We start from the raw sequence: 24579 nt of genomic DNA on the forward strand, positions 1-24579 counted from the left end.
GTAAGTGGCTATTGTTCTTGCAACTGCATTTATAAGATTTTTTGACTCAAATGTTGCTTAACCATGTCATATGATATGCTACTTCAGTACACCTTAAGAACAAATATTAACGGGGCCACTACAGAAAATTGCAGATGAACATTTAACAGATGCAAAACAATGGCAAATTGCACTCAGCTGCAAAACCTTATGGGCATGTTTGCGCTGTGATATCATTAGCACAATATAGCAGTTGCAAGTGATGCGCAATTCATGGTGCTATCTGCAATCCATTCTTTGTGAGTTCGCCCCTCAGACATTATAATCTTTTAAGTTGATATGGTGAACTTGATATGGTGAAGTCCAATATTCACTTTTAGCTCTATTTTTGGTTTCTACTAACTCCTGAGGGAAATATCTGGAGCTTTATTAGCTTCTAAATGCTCCACTAGTTCACCAAGGAGTCCATAACTTTGTCTGATATTTGGTGTTTGTCAGGTAGCCTTCAGTGGTTTCTTGGAGCTTCTTTGCTGAAAACAGCTGCCTATGTGGCTGTAAACAAGCTATGAGAGCAGTGATAGTGAAACAAGATAGTAAAGTGCGGGTGCAAAACCAAAACAATGTGCTGAAAGACGCTATAAAGCTCTGTGAGCTTTAGCTTCTTTTAGGTCAATGTTTTAGTTCACTGTGACTGCTCTTTTAGGGCCAGCAGCTGTTTTCAGCGAAAATGCTCTAAAAACCCACTGTACACTTCCTTCAGTACCAAACAGCAGACAGATAAAGTTAGCGACTAGCTGGTGAACATAGTGGAGCATTTAGCAGCTAAAGAGACACATATTTCCCTCAGGAGTTGGTGGACACTTAAAACAGTGAATATTGAACTTTCACGACACATGACTCCAAAGGTTGTAATGTGTTGCGTTCACAGCTTATTTATGCTGCCCCCAAGTGGCCCAAAAAAAAAAGTTAAAGCAGGTTTAAAGAGACAAACTATCCTAGGTAGGCTGGATGTTCAAGTTTATATTTTTCATCTTGAATTTTGGGACTGAATTTCATGAATCCAATTTGAACAACCTGATTTTTTTTTTTAACCTCACTTAAATTTTTAGATCAGTCTTTGACTCATTGAATTTAAGTAACCTGAACAGATAACCCCAAAAATATACTTATCAATGCACTACTGCATTATCACCACTTGAAATTAGAGAGAAATTCAGACCACATATACTCAGATGGTTTTCAAAGTAAAACATTTCAATGCTATAAATTCAGCGTTATTAACATTTTAACATTAAGATCTCAGTAGGGGTTCAATTTCACATTTATTCAGTTGCTTATAACATTATCAGAATTATTAAGGCTTATATTTGCTATGGTAGTTTTGGATTCCAGTGACCAGGTTGGCTTGTAAATCAGTCTAGTCCACATGGTCATGAACTGAGCAACTGACCTGAGCATCTGTGACAGTTTGGGATTCATTCCTAGTGTTTTGTGTCGACTGCCTTGGGCAGGTAAGGTTTGCCACATGAGGACACAGTTCACACTGAGGCAGCATGCTTTCGGGCACAGAAACACTAATCTCTAGCTGCTAAATCCTGCTTTTCCTGAAACACATTACACCATTCTGTGTAAAAAAAAAAAATGTCTGTCACTAGTACTTTTAAGGAGGTAAAAAAATATTTGCAAGTTCTCTTTGAACGAGATCTGAAAAAGTAGTCATCTGTGCCAGAGAAAATACAGTGCAGACTTAACACTTGTTTTTTGCCTGAGGTCTGGTTTTACAATAGAGAAGAAAAAGAAATCAAACTCTTTGTGACACAGCACCACAGTCTATGCACAGCACTAATCTCTTCAGAGCTCCTTGGGGAGGGACAAATCACAGGCCCTGATCACCGAGAAAAGTTTGATCCCATTGTGCTTGTGAAAAATGAAGTACAGGTTGAAAAAATCAGATTAAGCTTGACAGTAGAAATCTTGTTTCAGATGCATAAGCTCCTAATCTCCACTAGGCTTCCAAAACTGTTAAGACTGTGCATTAGCAGAAAGGTAATTGGATTCAGCAGAAATAACCCCACATCCTTTTTCCTAGAGCTCGACTTTCCAGCTCTAGGAAACTATCCCAATTTAGAAGTGATGTTGAGTTATGATGAAAGATAAATACATTTTGACACATTGATATTGAATGATTGATATTTTTGATAAATTAAAGGGAAAATTCAATGCATTTTATGTGGATGTCCAATCAGTGTTTATGGTAAATGTAGTCGGTTGAAGCAATAAATTCCTCAGCGCGTGCTATCAGCGCGTGCTATATTGACCAAGAAGGCTGAGTTTGCCAAGTAGTTCTTCCTGCATCCAGTGTCGTCATTTGACGTGAAAGTGACGTAGTTGGAGGCAAGGAAGAACTACAGGCTACTTCAGCTTGGATTTCTAGCTTCTGCCTCTGGGTAGCCAGGAAGCATGCTCTAGATACCGCACAAAGGGCCTTACTTCTTCTCTTCGCTTGTATTGCAAACTAGCTACGTTTCCAACAGCGAAAATGGCATCCCAAAATATGACTGCAGAGGATATTATGGATGACATTTTTTTATGTTTTGGCTGACCCGGATATTCAGAGTATACGCCGAAGAAATGCAGTGGAGAGAGGCCAAGAGCAAACAGCGACTGGTGGTGCCTTTGCTTAAATTGCCTCCGATGCCAACAGACACGGAATCATTCTGCACTGATGAATTTCAGCGTGGGCAGTTTTTGTTGGATGCTGTCGCCGAGCCCGAGTGGGCGTTACTATGAATGAAAGTTTTAATCCTCACTTGGACAGAGGTGTGCTGGAGATGTTCTTCAGGATCCCAAAGATAAACTGGAAAAGACCACCAAGACTAGCAAGGCCGAGAGGGCAGATTGTCACATTGTCACCTAACGCTATTTTTATGGCCAACAAATTAATAGCTAACGTTATAGGCCTGGGGGAGGTAAGTTATTCCCACAGGCTGGGGCGATGTTGGACTAATGTTGTAATATTGATGGACAGTCAGGAGAAACTGTGAACGTTAAGCCTCATTTGACGCCAACTAAGTAACAAGAGTAGTAGGTTGGATGCTGGTAACTGTTTTTTCATGTTGCTTTTTGTGGAACTTTATACTGCACCATTAGCTCAGCTAGCGTTAGCATTGTTATACTGAAGCCAACACCTGTATGTGTGTGTGTGTTGCTCCTGTATGTAAATTTATTTGATAGACATGCCCTGACGGTAACGATATAGCTATGTGTGAAAAAAAAAGGTCAAATGCAGGAATTCATTTGCTTGGCAACCGTATTAGCCCTGGCTCAGAGCTGTAGCGGCCCGCTGGGTGGGCGTGGACATCAAAAGTTTGCACGCAATGCATCCTGGTACGTGTAGGCACTGCTGGCATGGCTCCATGAGCAGGAGAACTCTGCTTACACGGTCAATATAGCATGCATTCAGAATTTATTGCTTCAAATTGACTGCATTTACCATCAACACTGACTGGACATCCATGTAAAAGGTGCCGAATTTTCCATTTAATGGTATGTGCTGAAGTTTTGACGGCCCAGTACACAATCATGTATATGTGTTGGAGTCGGAAGAAAACAATTGAAGCCTAAAAAGTCAGGTCATGCATAATGCATGAGTGAGGTGTTACAATATGTTGATTATAAAACCTATTTAATAGATGGATGTGAGACAACTGAAAAATCCATCTGAAGGCAAAATATAGCTGTTCTGAACACACACACACTTGAAGGCGGGGTAAAAGCTGGCCATCAGGACAGGGGTGAGACTTGATAATCATTTAAATGGGGATAACGGTGCACACTTTCAGTTTCTCCTTGAAGCCATTCAGTCTTGCATGTTTGTACACACTACAAGTGACGGAAACAGTTGCGTGAAGAATATAATATATAATTCTTTCTCACCTCCACATAGCTGGTCAATCATGGCGCGAAGTGGTCATCATTGTTGTCTGATCATCTGATCATTGTTTAGGAAATCCCCACGCCCCAATTTCAGATAATACAATTTTGAGTGCTTGTGCTGCTCAGAAAAAAATTAGCGTTTTACAATAATTATTTTTGGAATGATTGGGCCTGTGTGAAAGAGAAAACCAACTCACACACAAGATAATTCAAGATATTCTTCAAATACAAAAACTGCAGTAGATAAAAGCAGATGAATAGAGACCAACAAGGTCATTTCATTTGTTTTAACATGCAGAGACACCATATTACTCTTGAGCTAGTGGTTCCCCCAGTTTTTGGCTTGTGGCCCTATAGAACGAAGCAATATGTATTTACGGTCCTCATCACAGGTTGCATATTTCAAGGAGTCATTTTCTTATCTCAGATTAATTTATTTGAATCATTTTTAGAGGCCTGCGGAGGAATAATTATCCAGTAATTCACAAAAGGAAAAAAGCAAAGATTAGAGCAAAGTCAGAAAAAAAACACCACCACCATTTTGTGTTGCAGGAACTTATTTTTTCCTTTCCCATCACGTTAATCATCTCGCCACTCCTGAGATTTATCTTGCAACCCTCTACGGGCGATACAACACCGACGTTGGGAACCACAGCTCTAAGCCAAAAATAAACAGACATGAGTAACATTTGGTTGAGGATCATATTGTCTGCAGTGTGAAGACAAAACTGCACACTGCACACAACTATTTATTAGGGTTTCATATTACTGAACCAAAAATGAAGTATATACCTTTATGTTACAGTACATGCCACTGCCTTCTTTGCACATATAAAAATAGAAATCATTTGCTTTTAGAAATTGAAATTCAAGACCAAAATTTGATGTGTCCAGCTCAGTTCAAGATGACACTAAAAGGTCACTTTACAGTGTGTTTCCCACAGCAGCACTACAGTTGTCAGCACTTAAGTTAATGTAATTCACAATCCATATCAATAGAAAAGCAGTTTATATTTACCAAATTACTAATGAAACACTTCTCACACAAATGCAGTGTCAAAAACAGACACAAAACTTAAACTCATCTTTTTAAGTAAAACCCATTTGTGTACATATTTCAGTCTCGGTGGGAGGGAAATAAAAACACACAAACCCTGATATGTTGAGTGTGTTCAAATGGATACTGAAATGATTGCAAACTGTAGTATAAAGTGCAACACATTAAAACATTTGCACAAAAAAAAAAAAAAAAAAAAAGGAATTTCTACTCAACCATTATAGTCTAAAAAAAAGAACATAAACTTAAAAACATCCCAAACATCTCTCCCAGGATTTTAGGAGCAAGATGATATCAGAGAATTGGATTCAGTTTTCATTGGCAACAAGAAATAGTTTTTAAGAATGGCTGGGGCTCATTTCTGTCATTTAAAAAATGTCTTTTTGTTTTTGAGAGGTTGCAACACCCTTTAATTTTTCAAATACTTGATTTAATTGTAATGGTTTTGTTCTGTAGTGGCTCTAGGAATATGCCTTCTAACTTAAAATTCTGAAACTTGCTTTGAAACATGAAGGAAAAAAATTTCAGGCATTTTTTTTCAAGGGTAGTGAAGCAGAGGAGACCGATGTGGTCATACAAGTGAAACATTGGGAGTCCAACACCTAGACACTGACTTTATATCTCCATGCAAAGAGTGCTTTTGGGAGTAGAAACTGAAATGTTTGGAACCTTAAAGCAATAGTGATAGAGTCTTCAGGTTGCCGGGCAACCAGCAGAGACTCCAGGAAGTCACTGCCTCCGGCCAAGAAATAGTTCCAGTATGCAACCGCTTGTGAAACCAGAAATTGACGCTGTTTTACAATTCGTTATTTGTACATATAAAAACAGACGAGATATAACATGTTAATTAGTGAGCTGGTGCTGCTAGGTGGATTTTGTTACATTTGAATAGAGCTGGGCTAGCTGTTTCCCGCTGTTTCTAGTATTTACGCTAAGCTAAGATAACCATCTCATTGCTCTAGCTTCAAAGTTAGCATACAGATGCAACTGTGGTTATCAATCTCCTCATCTAACTCAGCAAGAAAGCGAATGAACGTATTCGCAAAATGTCGAGCTGTTTAATCAGAATACAAAACTATCATGCGTGTGTTACAGAGATTATTTAAGTAGCTGTCAACTCGACTATAAAACAAGCCACTGCAGACTTATTCTTCTTCTAACTACCTGTTCTTGTTTAGTATGATCCTAACCTTTTGTTGATTTTAAAGCACATACAGTTTAGAGTCAGCTACAGCTCTTCACTCTGAGCACCTGGAATGCTCCTGCCAGGGAGAGATATGCCAGTATGACAAAGAGAGCCCTGTTTTAAAGGGAGACTATGTAATGTCTGCTGAACAGTATGGAAACAGTGGTAATTACAGATTAATGGCACGTTCAATTTCCCCGCATTTCCCCAAATTCTCTTTAGTCAGTTGCTTTAAAGACACCACCATTAGTTGACTTGACAGAGTAATGAAATGGGTAACAACAAGCAAGTCTCCTGTCTTAGTAATGTCAGTTACACAGCAATATATACCTAAAGTTTGCTAACATTAGCTACTCGTCATACCAGACCATGTAGCTGCTAAACTACATATTTATATTGAATTAAGCGGTTTGTTTAATTGCTTTTAAATTCAACTTTTCTTTTTTAAGGGGAAGATAGTGTTAGTTCTTCTTTCAAGAGTTACATAGTCTTGCGTTAAAATAATTTGGAGGAAACAGGTCTGAGCCATTAAGAGAGATGAGATACGAGAGAAGGAGGTGAAGAGCAGAGAATTTTGGATTAACGGTCAATCAGAGTTCCTTCTGCTACCATGAGACATCTTATCCTGAAAGGAACCCACTGAACCTTTATCTGGAAAAGTTAAAACTAAAGCCAAAACTGAAACTAAAGCCAAAACTGACAAAGTCAGCTATTATTAAACTGACAAGTAGATCAAAGTGAGAGTGACTCAGCCTGCAACTACCAACTCAGCTCCCAGGTGGAGTCAGAAGTCAGTCAAGGATCAAAGAAAGAGAATTGTGTTGGATCCAGAAGTCTTTTCAGTACCTCTTCAACACAAGACCCTTTCATCTTCATAAGACCCTGCCTCTCTTCAACCAACTAAACCACAACAAGTCAGGTGAACACTAGTGCTATTACTTTCATGTCCTACACAGTAATATTGAAAATCAAACCCTCCAATTCTGAAAGCCATGGTAACTGATGGGCTGAAGGCTGAAGAGGTGTTGAAGTAATGAAAGGGAAAAAGACTCTGTTTCCTCTGAGCAACACACAGCACATCAGAGTGCCACTCGAAGTGAATTCAATAATATACAGTAAATCAGACCAACGAGCTGACACACAGGAGAAGAAGCATCAGGTGGGACAAGACGACGAACATTGACAGCCGTACGCCAGCTCCTGCTGCTGTCCTCACAGACAAACACAAGCAGATCTGATCGCCGTCAGAAATGTGGGGAAATGTTTCGGCTGGTTAGTTAACCTGAACAGATATGAACTGACACAGGAGTCTCAAGTGTGTACAAGATCCACCAGCATATCCACACAGGCGAGAAACTAAACTGCTGCGACCAATGTGGAAGAAGTGTCAGACATCAAACTACATACATGCCTCAACAACATAACCACACTGGAAGGTGGTACTGGTGTGCAACATGAGTCTTTTTAGTGATTTGAGACATCACCGTATCTAAACTGCTGAAGACAAGGATATGTGTCAGGGTGAAGATGCTTTCTGAGTACAGACTATTTTTCATTTAAATATATTTCAACTCAGCGTACATGCAGTACATATATATCTGTAGCTTGTTTGAAACAAAAATCGACATCTTGTTCTTCAGTTGGACATTAGCAGTTAGAATCATATAAGCCGCTAAGGGTCCGCCAGTTTATCATTTGTTTTTCCTTTTATTTCCTTCAGGCTGGTAAATATCTGAGCAGTGTATTTTAGAGAAGGCATGCAGCCTCGCCCGAAACAAAATACCACCACCGCTCACATCAAAGGAAATAATTACTTTTCTGAATTATAACTTCAACCTTCAGGGAAAAGGAGCAGGACTGGGCTGCACCAGCTAGTCATAAATCCATTACTAAGTTTGTGTGTGAAGTCCTTCATAAGTTCATAAGAGCTAGCTAGTTGCAACCCCAGCAATTTACCTAAACTAGGTTGCACCATTAAAATTTAAGGAATGTCTTAGCTAGTAAAGACTTAAGTAATGTGAAAACTGATTGCCAGGAAACAATTGTAGCTCCATCCAATCAAAAGCAATCAACTATGTAAACAGGAAGTCACTGTAGCATAGCTGTAACAGAACTGGAAAACATACTGTTTTATGAGGAAATCTATATTAAATTGCAAACCCTTTGTAAATGTAGGTATGACTTTGTTTTAATTATATCTGCATACATGGACAAATATAACAGTATTCATGCAATTTAGAATGAGTGGGAAACATCTGATTATGCTAATCTAACCAATGCTAGTTAGCTAATCAGTCATTCAGTTTGTAATTATTTGTATTATTTTTGTGAAATGTAATTTAAAATCTTCACACTACACAGGTCCAACATGTAGGTAGGCAACTGTTAATGCTGTCACTAGTAACTAAATTGATTACAAGATGAGTTGTGTCATGATCTGCCTGGTTCAGCTTGGCAGGTGTAACAGTACAGAAAAAGAAAAACCTTCTGAGTTTTTTGTAAGTTAGGAAACAGACAAATGTGGCAGCGTGCCACCTCCTCCAACCAATTACCTGCATTAGTAGTTTGTACTCCATTTCAGTACTGGTGCTACCTTGCCCTAAATGAGATGAGTTAACGCAACAAGAGTCACTTTTCCCCCCAATGAAAATCAGTGTTTTGTTGTTTATATAGTTGTTTTTAGCTGAAGCAGACAGTTAAGAGTCTGAACAGCTAATTAGCACCACTACAAGCCACTAAGGGCAAGCTAGCTCACATAATTTTTTTATTCTATCAGAATAATTATTTCTACAAAATCTGTGTCAGTCCAAAGGTGTAACACAGGCACATTCGGAAATGTTCTGAGGTTGTCTTTCCAGTTTAAATATTCTTAGTTGAAAACTAACTTTTTGTGTGCTGTGTGACTTTTTTCATGTTAATGACCTCTCCTCTGCTGAGGGTGGATTTGCTCAGGAAGGTACTACACAACCCAGACTGTTTTTAAAATTTGCAGGGGAATATCTCAAAAAAAGAAAAGAAACAAAGAAGAAAAAACATGTCCCAGGGCCGTGACCAGATTGTCTAAAATGTTCTTTTCTTCCTTTCTATTTCTACATTTTTACTTCAGAAGAATTCTCAGATTAACAGCTTACTCCAGACATTAAACAACTATAAAAAAATAAAAAAATAAATCAATGAAGACAAATCTAATACAAATCTAAAAAAAAAACCCACAACTAAAGAAAAAAGAAAATCACATTGCTACATCATGTATGTCCCTCCTTTTCACTGACAACCTCAATTTTAATGAAGGGTGTCATTTGAGATGAATCGACAATTGGAACAGAACCACAGAGGCGTTCTCGCTATAGTCCAGATATCTCCTCCGCAGCTCTGAAATGTCAAAACATTTCACAAACATTCAAAAGGAAGCACAATCTGAGGGAAAAGCTCAACTGACCCAACTTCAACTCAAACCTTTTTTTAAATAATGTAATCAGAACTTAAAATGTCAGCTGCGTTGAAGACAAAAACGGACACATTAAACAGGATGAACAGTCAACACCTCATGCTGACTGTTTTTGCAGGTTGGTTAACAACCTTGTTCAGAAATTTAAATTTTTCGTGAAGACTTTTGTCTTCACTCTGTAACGTCTTTGTCTCCCAGCCTGAGACAGCAGTACATGTTGGTGAATAAGAGTAAGTCAGAAGTTTAGAGGCTGTGTTTGAAGTTGACATTTGACAGCCAAGCACGGAGGAAATATTAAGGTTTCACCACAGGAGCTGATGATAGCTCTCAGTGCTGGGCAGGGTGAGTCAGCTCCACTGATCCCACAGCAGTGTCAGGTCTATGAGGCAGTGCTATTTGAGGAGGTGGACATGCTCCTGCCTGTCTTACGTTCATAGTTCACCAGTCGCTGTCCAACCAGGTATCTGTAGGAGAAACAGGAAAGACAGATTTGCTTACGAATAATTTTTTACATATAAATTCACACAACTAAAATACACAAATGTATTTGCTGGTTGTGAGGTTGAACATTTCTTTTGAGATTTTACTGACCACTCTTCAGTTGGGTCTTTATATTCTCAGATCAGCCTTACTGCAAGATGTGCTTTACTCTTTATTCTCCTCCTCGCATTGAATCTGGTGTCGCCCACATGTAACTAAACAAAATCCCAAAAAACAGTGTGCTCTTTGGATCTTTTTGTTGCATTGCATAGATGGGCAAAGATCATTCTCCCTTCTTGTCATCATGAAGCCTGCCCACTAGGCCTGGGTGATCGTAATAGGAACATTTCCTATCACGGTGTTTATATAGGTTCTCAGTAAGAAAATGAGAAACTGACATACTGTCTATAGGATACATTGCTTAACAACATACAGTACTAACAGCTAATCACATTACAGAAACAAAGCTATTTCTAACTAATCATATGGCAGTCCTTTAGGAACAGACATTCAGCTTCACAAAAAAAGGCACAGCAGTGTTGGCTGAGATAGCTAAACACAGAAAATGCTCTAGTTTTGACTTCAAAAGTTGGATAGACAGGAGAGATGAGCTCTACTTTGAAAGGAACAACTCAATGGCCCTATTTGGCCCCGCAGTCCGAAAAGGTGATAATTGAATTGAAATGTCTCAAAGAAACACGTCCTGTGCCATGACAAGTGCGTGGCCGACAGATCAGCTACCCTCCCTGCAGCATTTCAGCGCCAGGCAGCAGCAAACTGAAGCAGTGAGGAGTCAGAAATTATAATAAAATATAAACACTGTTTATAATACAGATAAATAAGAGCTACCTTTTACTAAATTTAAGTCCATTAAAAAAACATTTATCTGCACCTTATTCATGTGTATGAGAACTGATAAAAAAGGTAACGCTTAAAATGTAAATTTAAATTAATTTATCTAAATTATGTGCTGTATCAGTACACAGTGCGACTGGAACTAAACACTGAGCTTCTTTGCCTCCATGTGTTAGTTCACGGTTAAGATTTTTGGGGTGTACTGACTTGTCGTTCTTGATGTGTTCGTAGAGGCGTTTGAACTGTCGTATCTGGAAGGACAGGATGGCCAACAGCGTGACCACCATCAGCAGGAACGGATAGATCCTCCTCTCCACCAGCATCTGCATCTCTGGCTGCACACCTAGAAAAGGAAGGGAGGCAGGTAGAGGGGGAGGTGGGGGAAAGGAGGAGAAGTAAGAATAAACACTGGAACAGAATCTACATGTCTCTAGGAACTGGTGGACTTAAAGTTGAGGGAACAGAGTAAATGAAAGACAAAAAACAAACAAACAATCAATTGTACTTTGGCTTGCACAATGGCTAAAATCCTGATTACCACAAGGGCTGGGAATTCTTTATTGACTAGTTGTTTAAATGCAAGGATTGCAAGTCAACATCAAAAACACTCGTCTAAACTAAAATTGGTGCCTTGGGTAGGCTTTGTATAAAAAGTACATCTCAAATGAGCACTGTGTCCAAATTAGTAAGGATCTGCCTGTGCTGTGGCCTGATGATATCGGAGCGTGTCTGCTACCTCTGAGCCTGAATTTTATCTGCTACAATTTCTAATTTAATCAGCACCAAAAACAAGAACAAAGTTAAGTTTCTTTTTAGTGCTTTCTTACTCATTTACTGTGTTATCAGTTTTATTACTGTGAAATTAATATGGCTGTCCGGAATACCAGGTATACTTACAATCACACATGCTCTGCAGAGAAACACACACAGAGACAGAGAAAGAGACAAACAGAGAGAGGCGGGGCAGGGCTAGCCGGTGTGTGTGTGAAGCGGTGTGCAGTAGTCTAACAAGCCGAATAGTCGAATACTCGGGTCCAGCTCTAGAAATTAAGCAACATTTCCATTGCTAATTCCCACTAATTTGGGGGAATTTACAGTAAATGCAACTCAAAGCAACCAGAATATAAACTTGCTTTCCATAAAAGGCAATGTGCTTTTTGATAAGTGAGTTAAAGTTAAGTTAAAAATATGCAGCTGAAATAGTGCAACTAGAATGCAGTTGTGTATTATTTGCAAACAAATGCCATTCTGAGCCGTTTAGTTATTTACTTTCAGGTGCAGTTGCTGACGAAAGCTTCCACCATTTACCAGATCATCCATTTGTAAAATTCAAGTGCAACAACCAGTTGAGGGCAGTCTCTGTGCATATTTATAACACAATATGTACTTTGTACTAAAATGTCAAGATTTGGACCTGAAGCCATCAACAACACTACTAAATACCCATATACATTGGTTTTCAGCTGGGTTTGGAGTTTAGTTCCTCTTTTAGTAATCTAGTGCGTCAACATCAACATAAATGACCAATGGATACTAAAATCCTAAAGTAGGGAGTATAAAATCTGAGAGGTATTACTCTTCATTAGGCCACTCACAGAGAATTGGTGAGGGATGAGAAAACTGGAGCAGTGAGGGAGACAATAGAGAAAAAGGAGGAAAGATGAAGGGAAGCTAAAATCTGTTCTCTTTTCCTCCACTACCTTGAAACTGATGCATGTTAGGGTATATGAAGGTACCAGACATAAAGCCTCACCCAGCAGTGGTGTAATGCCTTTAGAGACGGTGTAGGGCACACAGAGAGACAGCAGCAGGACGCAGATGACAGGGGCAGCTAGCCCTCGCACGATGAAATGGAGGTCAATGTTTCGGATACCGTTAGCATACACCTACATGGGAGAGAAAGAGAGATACTGACAGGTTTGTTTTACTTCATTCCAGTACAAGTTCAATTCTTTTTGTCCTTAATGACGAATTGCCCCAACATATGGATTAGTTCTTAGAATATGCTTCTATAGACAGGTTTTAAACAATTCAATACAAAGAGGACAATATGTATCAATATGTATCAGGATCATATAAAGATATGTATTTAAATAAATGTATTTAAATGAAAGTGATCTCATTTTACTTTAATGACGCTAGAAGGATGTGAGACTGACCTGCTCGATGACAGTTTTGAGCCACCACTGAGGGCCCATTAGTGTGATGGCAGCAATGATTTTAGCATGGAGCACACCCAAGGCCCAGTCCTGCCACACAGAGACAAACAACAACCATTAACCAAGACACAATGAGTTCTGTCTCAAAATGTTTGCATCTGCTCAGCATCAAGTGCCTGCAAACCCTGTTTGTGTGTCCTTGACGAGGACACTGAATGCCGGCTGGTATTGTTTTGAAATTTGTTGACACTAGTGCCATTAGATATGAGTTTTGGTAACTTAAAAACTTAAATAAAATGTTTTTTTCAAATGTCAAATGGCATCTAAACACAAACAGCCTTAACAAGAAAAATAAAATGGTTTAAAAGTGGAAAACATCATATTTCAGTCAGGAAATATGTGATCAAAGAATAAGTAAACAAGATCTGACCTGACATTTAATGTTTGAGTTTTCAATACTTTATCGATACTGAAAGGGTATTGAGGTATGATACCCAGATCTACGGACACACAACACACGTGCACACCAAAACTAAAGTCTAATAACTTCTGACCAGTGCAACTAAATAATCCATGATTTCTCAGACGGATACAATCAAGTGATGTGTGTGATTTCATCACACACATACAAACTCCATAGTCCTACCTGCCAGGGGTAGAAGAGAGGCGTCTGGTCCAGTGGGACTCTGAGAGGAGCTACGATGACCAGCTCAAACAGCAGACCCAACAGCAGAGGAATTACCCCAGCTAACATCACAGCCACCACAATGGTCTTTAGGATCTGTTCTCACCAAGACATCACATCCACACCATCCAAATACACAGAAAAATTATTTGCAATGTCATACAGCAGAGCACTATATTTGCCATTGGGTGGAAGGGCTAGAGAGACATCCACATTACCATGAGTGTCCACTCTTGAACTTTGATCATGATGACGGACCGTCCCTGTGGCATCCAGGAAAGCATCACTGTGGCGGCTCGAATGGACAGCCAGCAGACGTACAGACCACTGGCTGCCGTGTACAGCTCATGAACCACGGCACTGCCCATCCAGAAAGACATCAGCCAGCGACCTGCACACACTGGGAGAAAGGATGAGGAGGACAGGTAAGAATGGAGGTGTAAAGAATGGCTAAGAACAGGTAAGAGGAAAGGTAAAATGCAGAGAATGCCTGCTTGTGGCCACAACTTACCTGGCAGTGTAAGGCAGATCAGACTAGCCAGTAACAGCGTCACACACATAAAGACAACCAGCAGAATGATCTTAACAAACAAAAACACAAAAGAACAAAAATAAATAAATCAATTGTGCAGGAAAAGTTAATAGCAGCACAGGCTTCAACAGTGACAGGATATATTAACATATGATATGAATAACCATAACATTGTAAGTCACCTTGAGGGGGAAGTTGATGGGCCGGTGGTACGACTGGAAACCCACAGGACCGCCCTGCTGTAGAATGGCCTGATGGGCAGCATGAAGCCCTTCCCCCAGACCAGGGATCCTGTTGTTGTTATGGCGACCGGGAGGGTTGTTGTTTGGTTGGTTGTCATCGTCTTCATGGTCCCCCAGGAGGTAGGAGTGAAGGTCGCTGTGGGGGAGCCATTAGTGAGTAATTATTTTGTCTTATTACTTTGACTGTGAAGTGACATAATGACACAGGAAAAAAAGAGCTTTTTCTAGCCACGTCTTATGCCTTCTGTGGTCCTTTTCTGTGGCAGACACTTTTCACAAATTATGGTAGATGAAGATCGTCTTAAAAAGCCACTAAGTTATACTTTTATGCCATTTTACATCTAAAGTTACAATGTGTGTGTGTGTGTGTGTGTGTGTCTCCATCCTACAGCATGTATCCAGCTGTGAATGTCCAGGCATGGACGAGCCGTTTGAGCCACTGGCGAGTGTGACCCTGCTCCAACAATGCTGGCAGAACAACCTGAAGCAACAGCAGCTCCAATGACAGCTCGCTGACTGGGGCATCACTGCAGAGACAAGATATAAACCAAACCCAATTCACGTTCAGTTTATAATGTACATGTAATTAGAAATGGCAATTAATTTTCTCTAACAGCATCTTATTTCGGTTATGCTTCAACAGAGAAGAGACAATGTCATCTTTAGCTTTGATATATATATATATATATATATATATATATATATATATACATACATACACACATACACCTGTGTACCTGTAAAGCATGACGTTGTAGGGAAGGAAGGTTGGGAAGAGCAGTTTAATGATTCTGATAGGAAGCCAAAGCATCAGCAGAACTATGGAGCCAAACACCACCTGGAAATACACACATGCACACACAGACACAGAAAAAACAACAACAAATCGTTTGTTAGTAAACATGTAAAGTATCCCTATACTATCACACAGAAAAAGTTATAATATGCAGTGGGGTTGCTCTCCCACGCTGTCAAAATCCCTTTCATATATTTGTGATGTCATCATGTCTGGCCAATGTTCTTTCTGCCTGTGCTCCTCGAGCCACCCAGTCCTCAGACGCTGTTCTTTAAACATCACTGCGTTTCTGTCATTCTGTCTTTCAGACGTATGATTGCGCAACCACCTTCCCATCACCACCTTGGCACTCAGGATGATCCTGGTGTTTCAACTGAAAGGTTCCATCTTCCATCTGCTGGCTCTGCTCCACCACCACCACCAGCATATAGACTCTTCTACCTATCTCCTATCTTCATGGGCCTATGCTTATTGAAGATGCATCACACCAACGATATAATTGCCAACGTCCTTCTCTGTTGTTAACCTCAAATAGCGTCATTACAAACTTTTAACTGATCTATCCTTACTGAAATGTGCTTATTAAAATTGATGTGTATTGTTTTTATGATCCCTAATTTTGTCATCTTCGCACTTTCACTCTGCTTTATGGCAATTATTTTCTCTAAAACTCTACATAATGTACTTGCCTTGATATGACAACAGCATATTTCTATGTATTTAGCATCAGAGTAAACAGAAATCCCGGCGTCGTTATGCCACTGAAGGTTAAGTTTAGTAAATAACAGAAGAGGAAGATACTTGACTGACCACAGAGAGTATAAACCTCCGCAGGTGTCTGTAGATGGGCAAGTGGATCATCTCTTGGACTGGGTTGAAGTCTGGATCGTTCAGGTTCCTCAGGAACCACAGCACACCAGGCCGGAGCACCTGCAACCACAAAGACATGCAAAATCTTAAAATTTCAAAAGCTATGGATGGTTTGTGAGATTTTACTCACAATACATGACTGACTGGCCGAGGTCCTTCTCTTACCTCTCTGAGCAGGAGGATGAAGGATGCAAAGTAGAAGACGTAGACCATGCCGACCAACCAGTGGAGGAACATGGTAGTACTAGGGGCCGAGTCAAAACTCTGCTCCCTGTCTTTCAGAGTCCCATCAAACATCTCCTGCAATGAACAAACATGCGTTATTGTCTCTGTTTTCAATACCAATGACAAAAAACAAAACAAAATCAGTTTTTAGGAATTAGTCCAATAAATGTAATACTTTGAGTTTTTTTCAAGTTGAATGTCAAGTTTCTTGATCAACTTTGTATACACTGCATCATCATGATTGCATTCAATCTGTTTGGTTAGTCTTTAAAGACCAGTACTTGACTGTATCAACAGGATCAATTATGATTGTCTTACTAGTGAGCAAATGTCGAGCCACCAACCACAAATCAGTGGGAACAAGCCTATCTCCATGACAACCAGCAGGGACACCTGCGACATATAAAAATACAAACAAAATTGTTTTCATAATTTGTTCCTGTTATCATAATTGATCTAATTACTGTTTTAACTGAAAGCTTTGCTGGTTTGATAAAAAGAAATAGATTTTTGGAAACATTCCAATCTTTCATCTCTAATTTACCTTGACAACAATGTAGCAGACACCCAAGAGGCGTCTGGACCGCTGGAACCTCACTAATGAAGCCAATGCCTTAAGGAGGCTCAGTTAAGGACTAACACCAAAATGTGAGATAAATAACATTCAGGCAGCATTTTAAGCATCAAAATTGAGTATTTCTCATGAACATTTCATACAAACTCTTGAGCCAAAACAGACCACTGACCTAACATTTTAGGTTCTTGTATGACTAGACAACTAACATTTTTATTGAGACATTTATGTAAAGGTGAGGAACTACATGTGTGTCACTTTAGGTCCTTTGCAAAAAGTAGTGGCCTTGATTTGGGCTATATAAATATATATTATAGAAATTTTAAATAATTATGCACAAAACACACCAAAAACAAAACACAAATTACGCAACTCATACAACTTCAAACAGTTATATACAGCCATAATAAGCAACGACAAGTGTGAGACATACTGTATGTAGGTCATTTCATACACAAAGTAATTTGTTGAATATAGAGGATACATGGAAGACTATGAAAGCTCCAGCCAGGAGGATGTACCCCAGTACAGTGGTGATGAGGCCATCAAAGTGTGACGCTTTGACCTGCAACCAAATATAATATCATCATCAAATACATTCCATCACTGTATGACAAACCAAATACTAGTAAGCAATTCAAACTGTACAAGTGTCCCCTGATGCATGGCTGTGCACTTACATAATCTTCAAAGCCCAGTCCAACCACTGAAAAATGGCCAATGTGATATGGGCAAAAAGCTAGAAGGAAATACAGAGGTTAGGTTAGAATCTGTAGTTCAGTGTATAAGAAGGTACACAGGACTGTACACATTACACAGTCTATATCACTGAATTATGGTGGACAACCTGCTTAAGTAAGTGGAAAATTCCCCTGTAATAGTACACCTAACTGTATGTACAGTTATCAGTGTATCATCACTACATTGCAGGTTTAACTTACCAAAGACCAGGATGAAGAGTGTGTTGAGAGACACCACCCAGAACACATGCTCCTAGAGAAGACACACACAACAATTGTCAATGTCTGACAATTTCTAGCTGTAAAGCAATTGAGATTGTGTCTGCATCATATTAACACATAATTCAATTGAGGTTGTTAAAAAGGGAAATTTCTGTAAAAAAAGTATTTCAACCTGGCGTACTTCCATAAATGTGGCCGTTGCTAACTTTACAAGTGAATTTGCGGCTCTGAACTATTGGAGATAGTAGTATTGTCGTGGAGACTGTGTTTCACCTCAAAATCAACTGGAAGAAAAGACCGAGACCAGCTGAACCAAACTGTCAGCTCTCCATATGGTAAGAAAAAAGCCATTACAACACATAAAGCACTACTTTATGTGAGGGATTGCAATATGTGTGACCCATCAGCAATAAACACTAGCATCTGGCTATTCATTTTCCTGGACCCACTATGATCCAAAATTACAATGGCAGCGTTAGCTGAGATAAAAAGCTGGCTGTTGCTGCAGATGCAGATCCATATGCAGTCAGCCAAGATGGCTATTCCAGGGCGCCACTTTCTGTGTTTACTTTGGGTCAGACTCAGAGACAAGCCTTTGAAATGATTCATGGAAAAATGTGTTTATTTGGCTCACGCAGTTTGACTCAATATATGTTGTTTTGTGTGAATCCTCATTCCCTGAATCTCTACAAGGGAGGTTGGGAGTGCAAAGTTAGCATCCATGCAGTCACAAGGGCCACATTGATGGGAAATATGCTAGGTTGAAATACACGGAAAGGCACACTTGAAACTGTGTGTGTGTAAGAGTAGAAAGAGTGTGTGCACTTACCAAGAAAACTAGGGAGCCATCCAGCCCCAGCATCTGGGACACAAACAGAAAGCAATGTGATAATGATGCATATAAACGAACATGGTAATACAACTAGTTTTACTACAACTGCTGCTACTATTAATACAACGGAAACTTCTACTACTACGATTAAGAATTAATTTATTGACCCCACCAGCAGGCCAGCTACAAACAGCATCCATTGAAGTGGCAAGAATGCAGAGTGCTGCTTAAGCACACTACAGCAAGATGGATATTTCCTGTCACAAAAGCTTTTAGCCCAACTTCATCTGCAAATTAACTGCTACCCTGCTTACACTTTGCTTTTTTAGCATTGTGTCCTAGCTACATCAAACCACTTTGTGGAGCAGGAGACAGAGGGATAGAAAAAAAAAAAAATTTATTCCCACCCTTTCCCAGGTCAGCTCCTCTGCTGCACGGTCCCACTCCAGGGCATTCCAGTTCAAATCTTCTGCAAAAGACAATCAGAAACAACTGAAACAGTATGGAACACCTACAATGTGCAGTGAAAAAATGCTTCTGTGGCTGCATTACCATGTAGGTTGCTTTTCCTTGCCATGGTTTAGGTCTACTTATTCCTTTATAGAGGAATGAAAACACCAGTTCACACAAAGCTATACATGTACTCAACCTTAAAACCATTCTTTAAGCATTTATGCCCATGTTGTTTAATTGAACTGACCACATAACCACATACACCACATCTCAACTTTCATATCATAATTTAATAACTTTATTTACCAAGAAAGAATAGTGCCAATTCCAGCTGTGGGAACTTAACAATAATAATAAAATAAAAAATAACACTACACTGTACAGTGCATCAACCTTTTATGTTTTCATGCTCACACTGACCTTGTCCTCCATTATTGGCATCAGCAGCATCCTCTTCCCTGCCTTCCTCTTCGTCCTCCTCCTCTTCATCTTCGTCCTCATCGTCATCTTCTTCCTCATCGTCAAGTTCAGCCTCATCTCCGGGGTCGCCAGCCTCATGTGGGTTGGCAGGTGCCAGCCTGTCTGGAGGAGGGTCTGCAGGGTGCTGGGCTACTGCAGCGTCTGCAGCAGCCTGGGCGTTGACTCCAATGTTACCACCTGGAACCTGTAGAATCATGAAATAATAAAAAAGACATATTAGAAAGGACAACTTGACAAATTTTGGAGCTACATTCTCAAACTTACAACATGGGGAAGAAAACTCATCAATAACTCAACTGCTTTGTCGCTTGTAACTAAGATATTTCAGTCCTGAACTTTGTTGCTCATTACCAATAACAACAGCAGAGGATTTGACATAATCTGGCAAGCACTTCTCATTTGGTTATGTGTAAACACAGATAAATGTCAGGGGTAGCTTGGCAAGCACATTCTCAGAAAAGATAACTGGCCTGAAGTTTCCTTTGAGAGGAAGCATTGGCTAGACCAGGCGGGCAGACAACAAATGTGATCCAACACAGAAAACTGGCAAAGTGTGGGAGAAAGTTAAACTTGCATTAGTTATTCTTCACTTCGTGTATTTAAATCTAACTTCATGTGACAAAAAAATATTCAAACTAAGAATAAATGCCTTAGGTAATCACAAACTCAGATGGCTTATCATTTACAGACATGAACCTGTCATTGTGCCAACTATGTCAGAGTGCATTAGTGGTAGAATATATGGGGAAGCCAATACACTTGAGTAGGCCGGTATCTGTCCAGCTCTGTGTGCAGGTAGGAACCAGATGCTATTTAGCAACATAAACTGATCTCACCTCATTAGCTGGTGCAGGACCGTTAGGCTGGTTAGGAACTAGAGGGGGTTGATTCTGCTCTAACCACTGAGGGGCACCACCATGAACAATCTGCTCTCTAAGCCATACCAGGCTGATGAAGGCGCACAGTGTGCAAGTGACCACAAAACAGCCCTGGAGGCAGTCTGCAAGCAGGTTTTGTCTGCAAGGGGGAGATGAAATATTATGTTTTCATCATGTATTTTACTACAATTTCACACATTACGTTGCCACAAAAAGCTGGAAAAAGGGAAATTCAGTTTAATTCAATTTTATTTATATAGCGCCAATTCATAACAGAAGTTATCTCATTGCACTTTCCTATAGAGCAGGTCTAGACCGTACTCTTTATAGTATTATTTACAGAGACCCAACAAGAAAAGATGATGTGAGGGATGAAAGGAGCTATTATGAATAACCATACTTTGTTTCACCAATCAGATCTTAACCATCTTCATGGGACCCTAGTGTACAAAATATGGAGAACACATAGACCTACAATATAAAAGGAGCATGACAGTGTGAGAGAAAAGGGGCCAAACCAAGACCAGAGTAATTCAAACTTACGTTGAAAGCATATCTAATGGCAGGGTAAGGAGAGAGCTCACAGAGCCGGTAAATAAACACTTGTAGATACGACCTGTTAGAAAAGCAAACAAAAAACAACAACAATCTGAGAATAATTTCTTGACAACTAGTGTTAAACTAAAACCTATGCTCCAAATTCTTATATTTTATTTGAATTGTATTGCACTTCATGCTGAATTAAAACATTTATTTACAGTATAAGAGAGTAGATTATCATAGTATCTGAGCCTGCACACAAGGCACTGGCACAGAAAACACATCGAGTTGATATTTAAAAGTTAATTATTTTGACAGGATGACTTGTGGAGAGTCAACTTTTTTAGCAAACCTGCTCTTAGCAGGTGAACCCAAGTGTGCATTTCGGACAATGTTTCAGCAACATTGTTTGCCAGTAAGCACAGTGACAGCTTAGCCCATTCCCTAAGTAAAAACTCATTTGTGGCTTAAAGGTCCAGTGTGTAACATTTAGGAGGAGCTATTGGCAGAAATGGAATATAATATTCATAAGTATGTTTTCATCAGTGTATAATCACCTGAAAGTAAGAATCGTTATGTTTTCATTACCTTAGAATAAACCGTTTTTATCTACAGAGGGAGCGAGTCCCCTTCCACGGAGGTCGCCATGTTGCACCGCCATGTTTCTAGAGTAGCCCAGAACGGACAAACCAAACACTGGCTCTAGATAGGGCCTTTAGCGTTTTTCGGCCACTGTAGTTTCTTTACACGCCTAGAAGGGGAGGGTGAGGCGAGCAGTATTCAAATTGCAAAATTTGAGTTGCAAATTGCAATTTCACCGCTAGATGTCACTAAATCCTACACACTGCTCCTTTAAAACATTCAAGTTCATTTGCTGCTGCAAGGTGGGTTGAATGGTTATATTTGAGTTTGTTTGCTATATCTAGTTTAAGTTCTTCTAAAAATTGCTAACAACTGCTAAACATTTATTTTCATTAATTTTCCTATACTTTGTTGGAAGTTAGGGGAAGCATACAATATGCTGAAACAATATGACAACTGCTGATAAAATTCATATCAGTCTTTCATTTTGTTTTTACAATAGAATAGTGTGACTTACATGCTGTGAGAGGCACCACGCCTAGCCAGGCAAAGGCCACCAGTGTGTAGTGGAACCAGTATCTGATGGCTGTTCCAATACTGGTGACCAGCCCTGCAAAGATGTCCTGGACAGGCAAGCGAGATGGCATGTCTGGAGAGTAGACTGGAGAAAAGAGGTAGGTAAAGGTGAGAGAATGGGGATAGTGCAAGTGAGGGAATAATTAGGCACAGGAGCTAAAAACAAATGAATGCATTATTAATTTACTGAAAATAAACCAACAACTTACTTGGTGTAAATGCAAACCTGTGTTTGCATAATTCACAGTATTCTTTTCTGCTGTGTTTCAACCACTGCAGTAAGCTGTGAAAACAAAAGGACACCTAGTGAGTTTACTCTTTTTAGCCTATGGAAACTTTACAGCACTTGCACTCAACGTCCAAGAGTCTTCCTCTATAGCCCGGCAGTAAACTCACACAACTTTTCCATGATTCTTCACAACTGAACTGACGTAAATATTTTTATTTTCCGGTTATTATTGTTGGTCAGGTGTGTAATTATTTATTAACTATATTCAGGTACATTCCTGTAAAGTGATCTTTTTGTACCATTCTCTAACTTCCCAAGAGAATTCTTTCCCCATATTGGAATACACACAACATCTGCGAAAACAAACAGATTGACAGACTGAAAATGTAGACACACAGCACCCTACCTTTAACCATAAAGATAAAAATTTAAGGAGAGGCAAGAGAAAATAATGGAACCATATACATTTTTAAATTCTATCAACTTAATCATTGAACGCACCATTCCTGATGGATAAACTTGATGCTGCCAGTGCAGACACAGGGGTGGTAGAGCGGCTTGTCCTGGGTCCCCTCTGAACGACATACCCGACAGATGTCCGCTGTACAGTAGGCACACAATAACATAACTTCGCAAACCACGAGATCCTGCTCCTGCAATATTTAATTTCATTAACTTGTCACTTCTATCCATTTCATCAACAGATCAGGAATTTACCTTAATCCAAACTCATAACACACTAGAGCTATAATGTCATAAGTTAAAAAAAAAAATAAAGACATGATAAATGCATACAAGCTTTCTGCAGCACATTAAATCTCTCAGTTTCAGAATTTGAAACTGAACGTATGCGTAGGAGATTATGAGAGTATGTGTATTTAGTGAATAGAACAGGACAGGCATATACTGACAGTAGGGCAAAATGTAATCCTTGGATTACCTGTCACTGGATGACCAAAATAAAATAACTATAATTAGCCTAGGATGCAAGAACATAATACCAGTTAAGATACACAGAGTGCATTTTGGCTGACTGACTTGTATATAAAAATATAGCTATATTCATAATATAATACCACAATTTGTGACCGCAGAAAACCTGAACACAAAGCTAATGGCCATTCCCTTCCCCATAGCATAAGTAGCGCTCAGAGAAAATGCATGTTGAGGTAACCAGAAATAAGAAATACTTTTAACATAATGGCAACTACAATATTGGAGAGTATATTGAAGATAGTAGTCTTGTTAACGATATTTGGACTTTGGTATAAATCAGAATTGTCAATTAGCAGGGCTGACCGGTGTGTCAACGCGACGTTAGCTAGTTGTCATTCTGTACGTAGGTAGTATTATGATAACGGTTGCATTGAATTTATCTAACGTTAGCTTGTAACTAGATAATTAGCTAGCTAGCGTTAGGTTACATATGACTTTAATGTGAAATGGTCGTCGTCTAGGATTCCTATCACCCCAACCCACTTGTGGTAGATGTAGGGTTTATGAAAGCAAACAACAGAAACCTAACGTTGCTGATTATATTTACAAAAGCTGGTAGTTAACGGGTCTTAGCTAATGCTAGTATCTAGCTAGCTAACGCTAATTGGCTAGCGGTTTCTTTGATTCTGGTGAACCCTTGTCAAAGTTGAAGAAAATGTAGAATCGGTAATTACCACTGGCAGTATTTAAGAATGAGTTAGAACATTATACGGACATTGTTAGAATGGGCTGTTTTACCAGTTAACGCTAACAATTGGGCAATCAAGTTTTAACGTTAGCTAACATTACCTTCCTCGGCGGTGTCCATCTTGACTGGCTGCTAAGGCAGCCCTGCTCCACAGTAGTCAGGCTAGTCAGTATAACAGCGATGACCGCTACATGTAAACAGTTAAAGTTAGTGTTAAGTTCAAGCTCCGATTATCTTTGACGTGACCATATGTTTCAGCCTTTTCACTTCATATTACATCAGCGAGCGGTCAGGACATACTCAAAGCAACATGATTGTGCGGTATTTTCACCACTAGAT

General features: G+C 39.5%; 1 protein-coding gene across 3 annotated transcripts; it reads right to left on the reverse strand.

The window, feature by feature from the left end:
- Positions 1 to 4608: 4608 nt before the first annotated feature.
- Positions 4609 to 24564, reverse strand: LOC122886472 (E3 ubiquitin-protein ligase MARCHF6-like). Of its 3 annotated transcripts, none has more exons than XM_044218718.1 (26): positions 24342 to 24564; positions 23058 to 23209; positions 22537 to 22610; positions 22269 to 22412; positions 21173 to 21245; positions 20588 to 20768; positions 19692 to 19935; positions 19226 to 19284; positions 18816 to 18848; positions 17966 to 18017; positions 17705 to 17763; positions 17509 to 17589; positions 16995 to 17063; positions 16769 to 16843; positions 16391 to 16525; positions 16166 to 16285; positions 15297 to 15397; positions 14949 to 15086; positions 14500 to 14695; positions 14297 to 14366; positions 14004 to 14185; positions 13747 to 13881; positions 13101 to 13190; positions 12695 to 12827; positions 11149 to 11284; positions 4609 to 10070 (listed from the first exon to the last, which is right to left on the reverse strand). In XM_044218718.1, the coding sequence occupies exons 2-26, from the start codon at positions 23180 to 23182 to the stop codon at positions 9986 to 9988; spliced, it is 2790 nt and encodes a 929-aa protein (XP_044074653.1). In that variant the 5' UTR covers positions 23183 to 23209; positions 24342 to 24564; the 3' UTR covers positions 4609 to 9985. The 3 variants fall into 3 exon arrangements, with proteins under 3 accessions (XP_044074653.1, XP_044074654.1, XP_044074652.1); XM_044218719.1 differs by having other exon boundaries at positions 19226 to 19287; positions 23058 to 23157; positions 24342 to 24563; XM_044218717.1 differs by having other exon boundaries at positions 19226 to 19287; positions 24342 to 24563.
- Positions 24565 to 24579: the final 15 nt, after the last annotated feature.

This window comes from Siniperca chuatsi, linkage group LG13 (assembly GCF_020085105.1).
Source record: "Siniperca chuatsi isolate FFG_IHB_CAS linkage group LG13, ASM2008510v1, whole genome shotgun sequence".
Lineage (NCBI taxonomy): Eukaryota > Metazoa > Chordata > Actinopteri > Centrarchiformes > Sinipercidae > Siniperca > Siniperca chuatsi.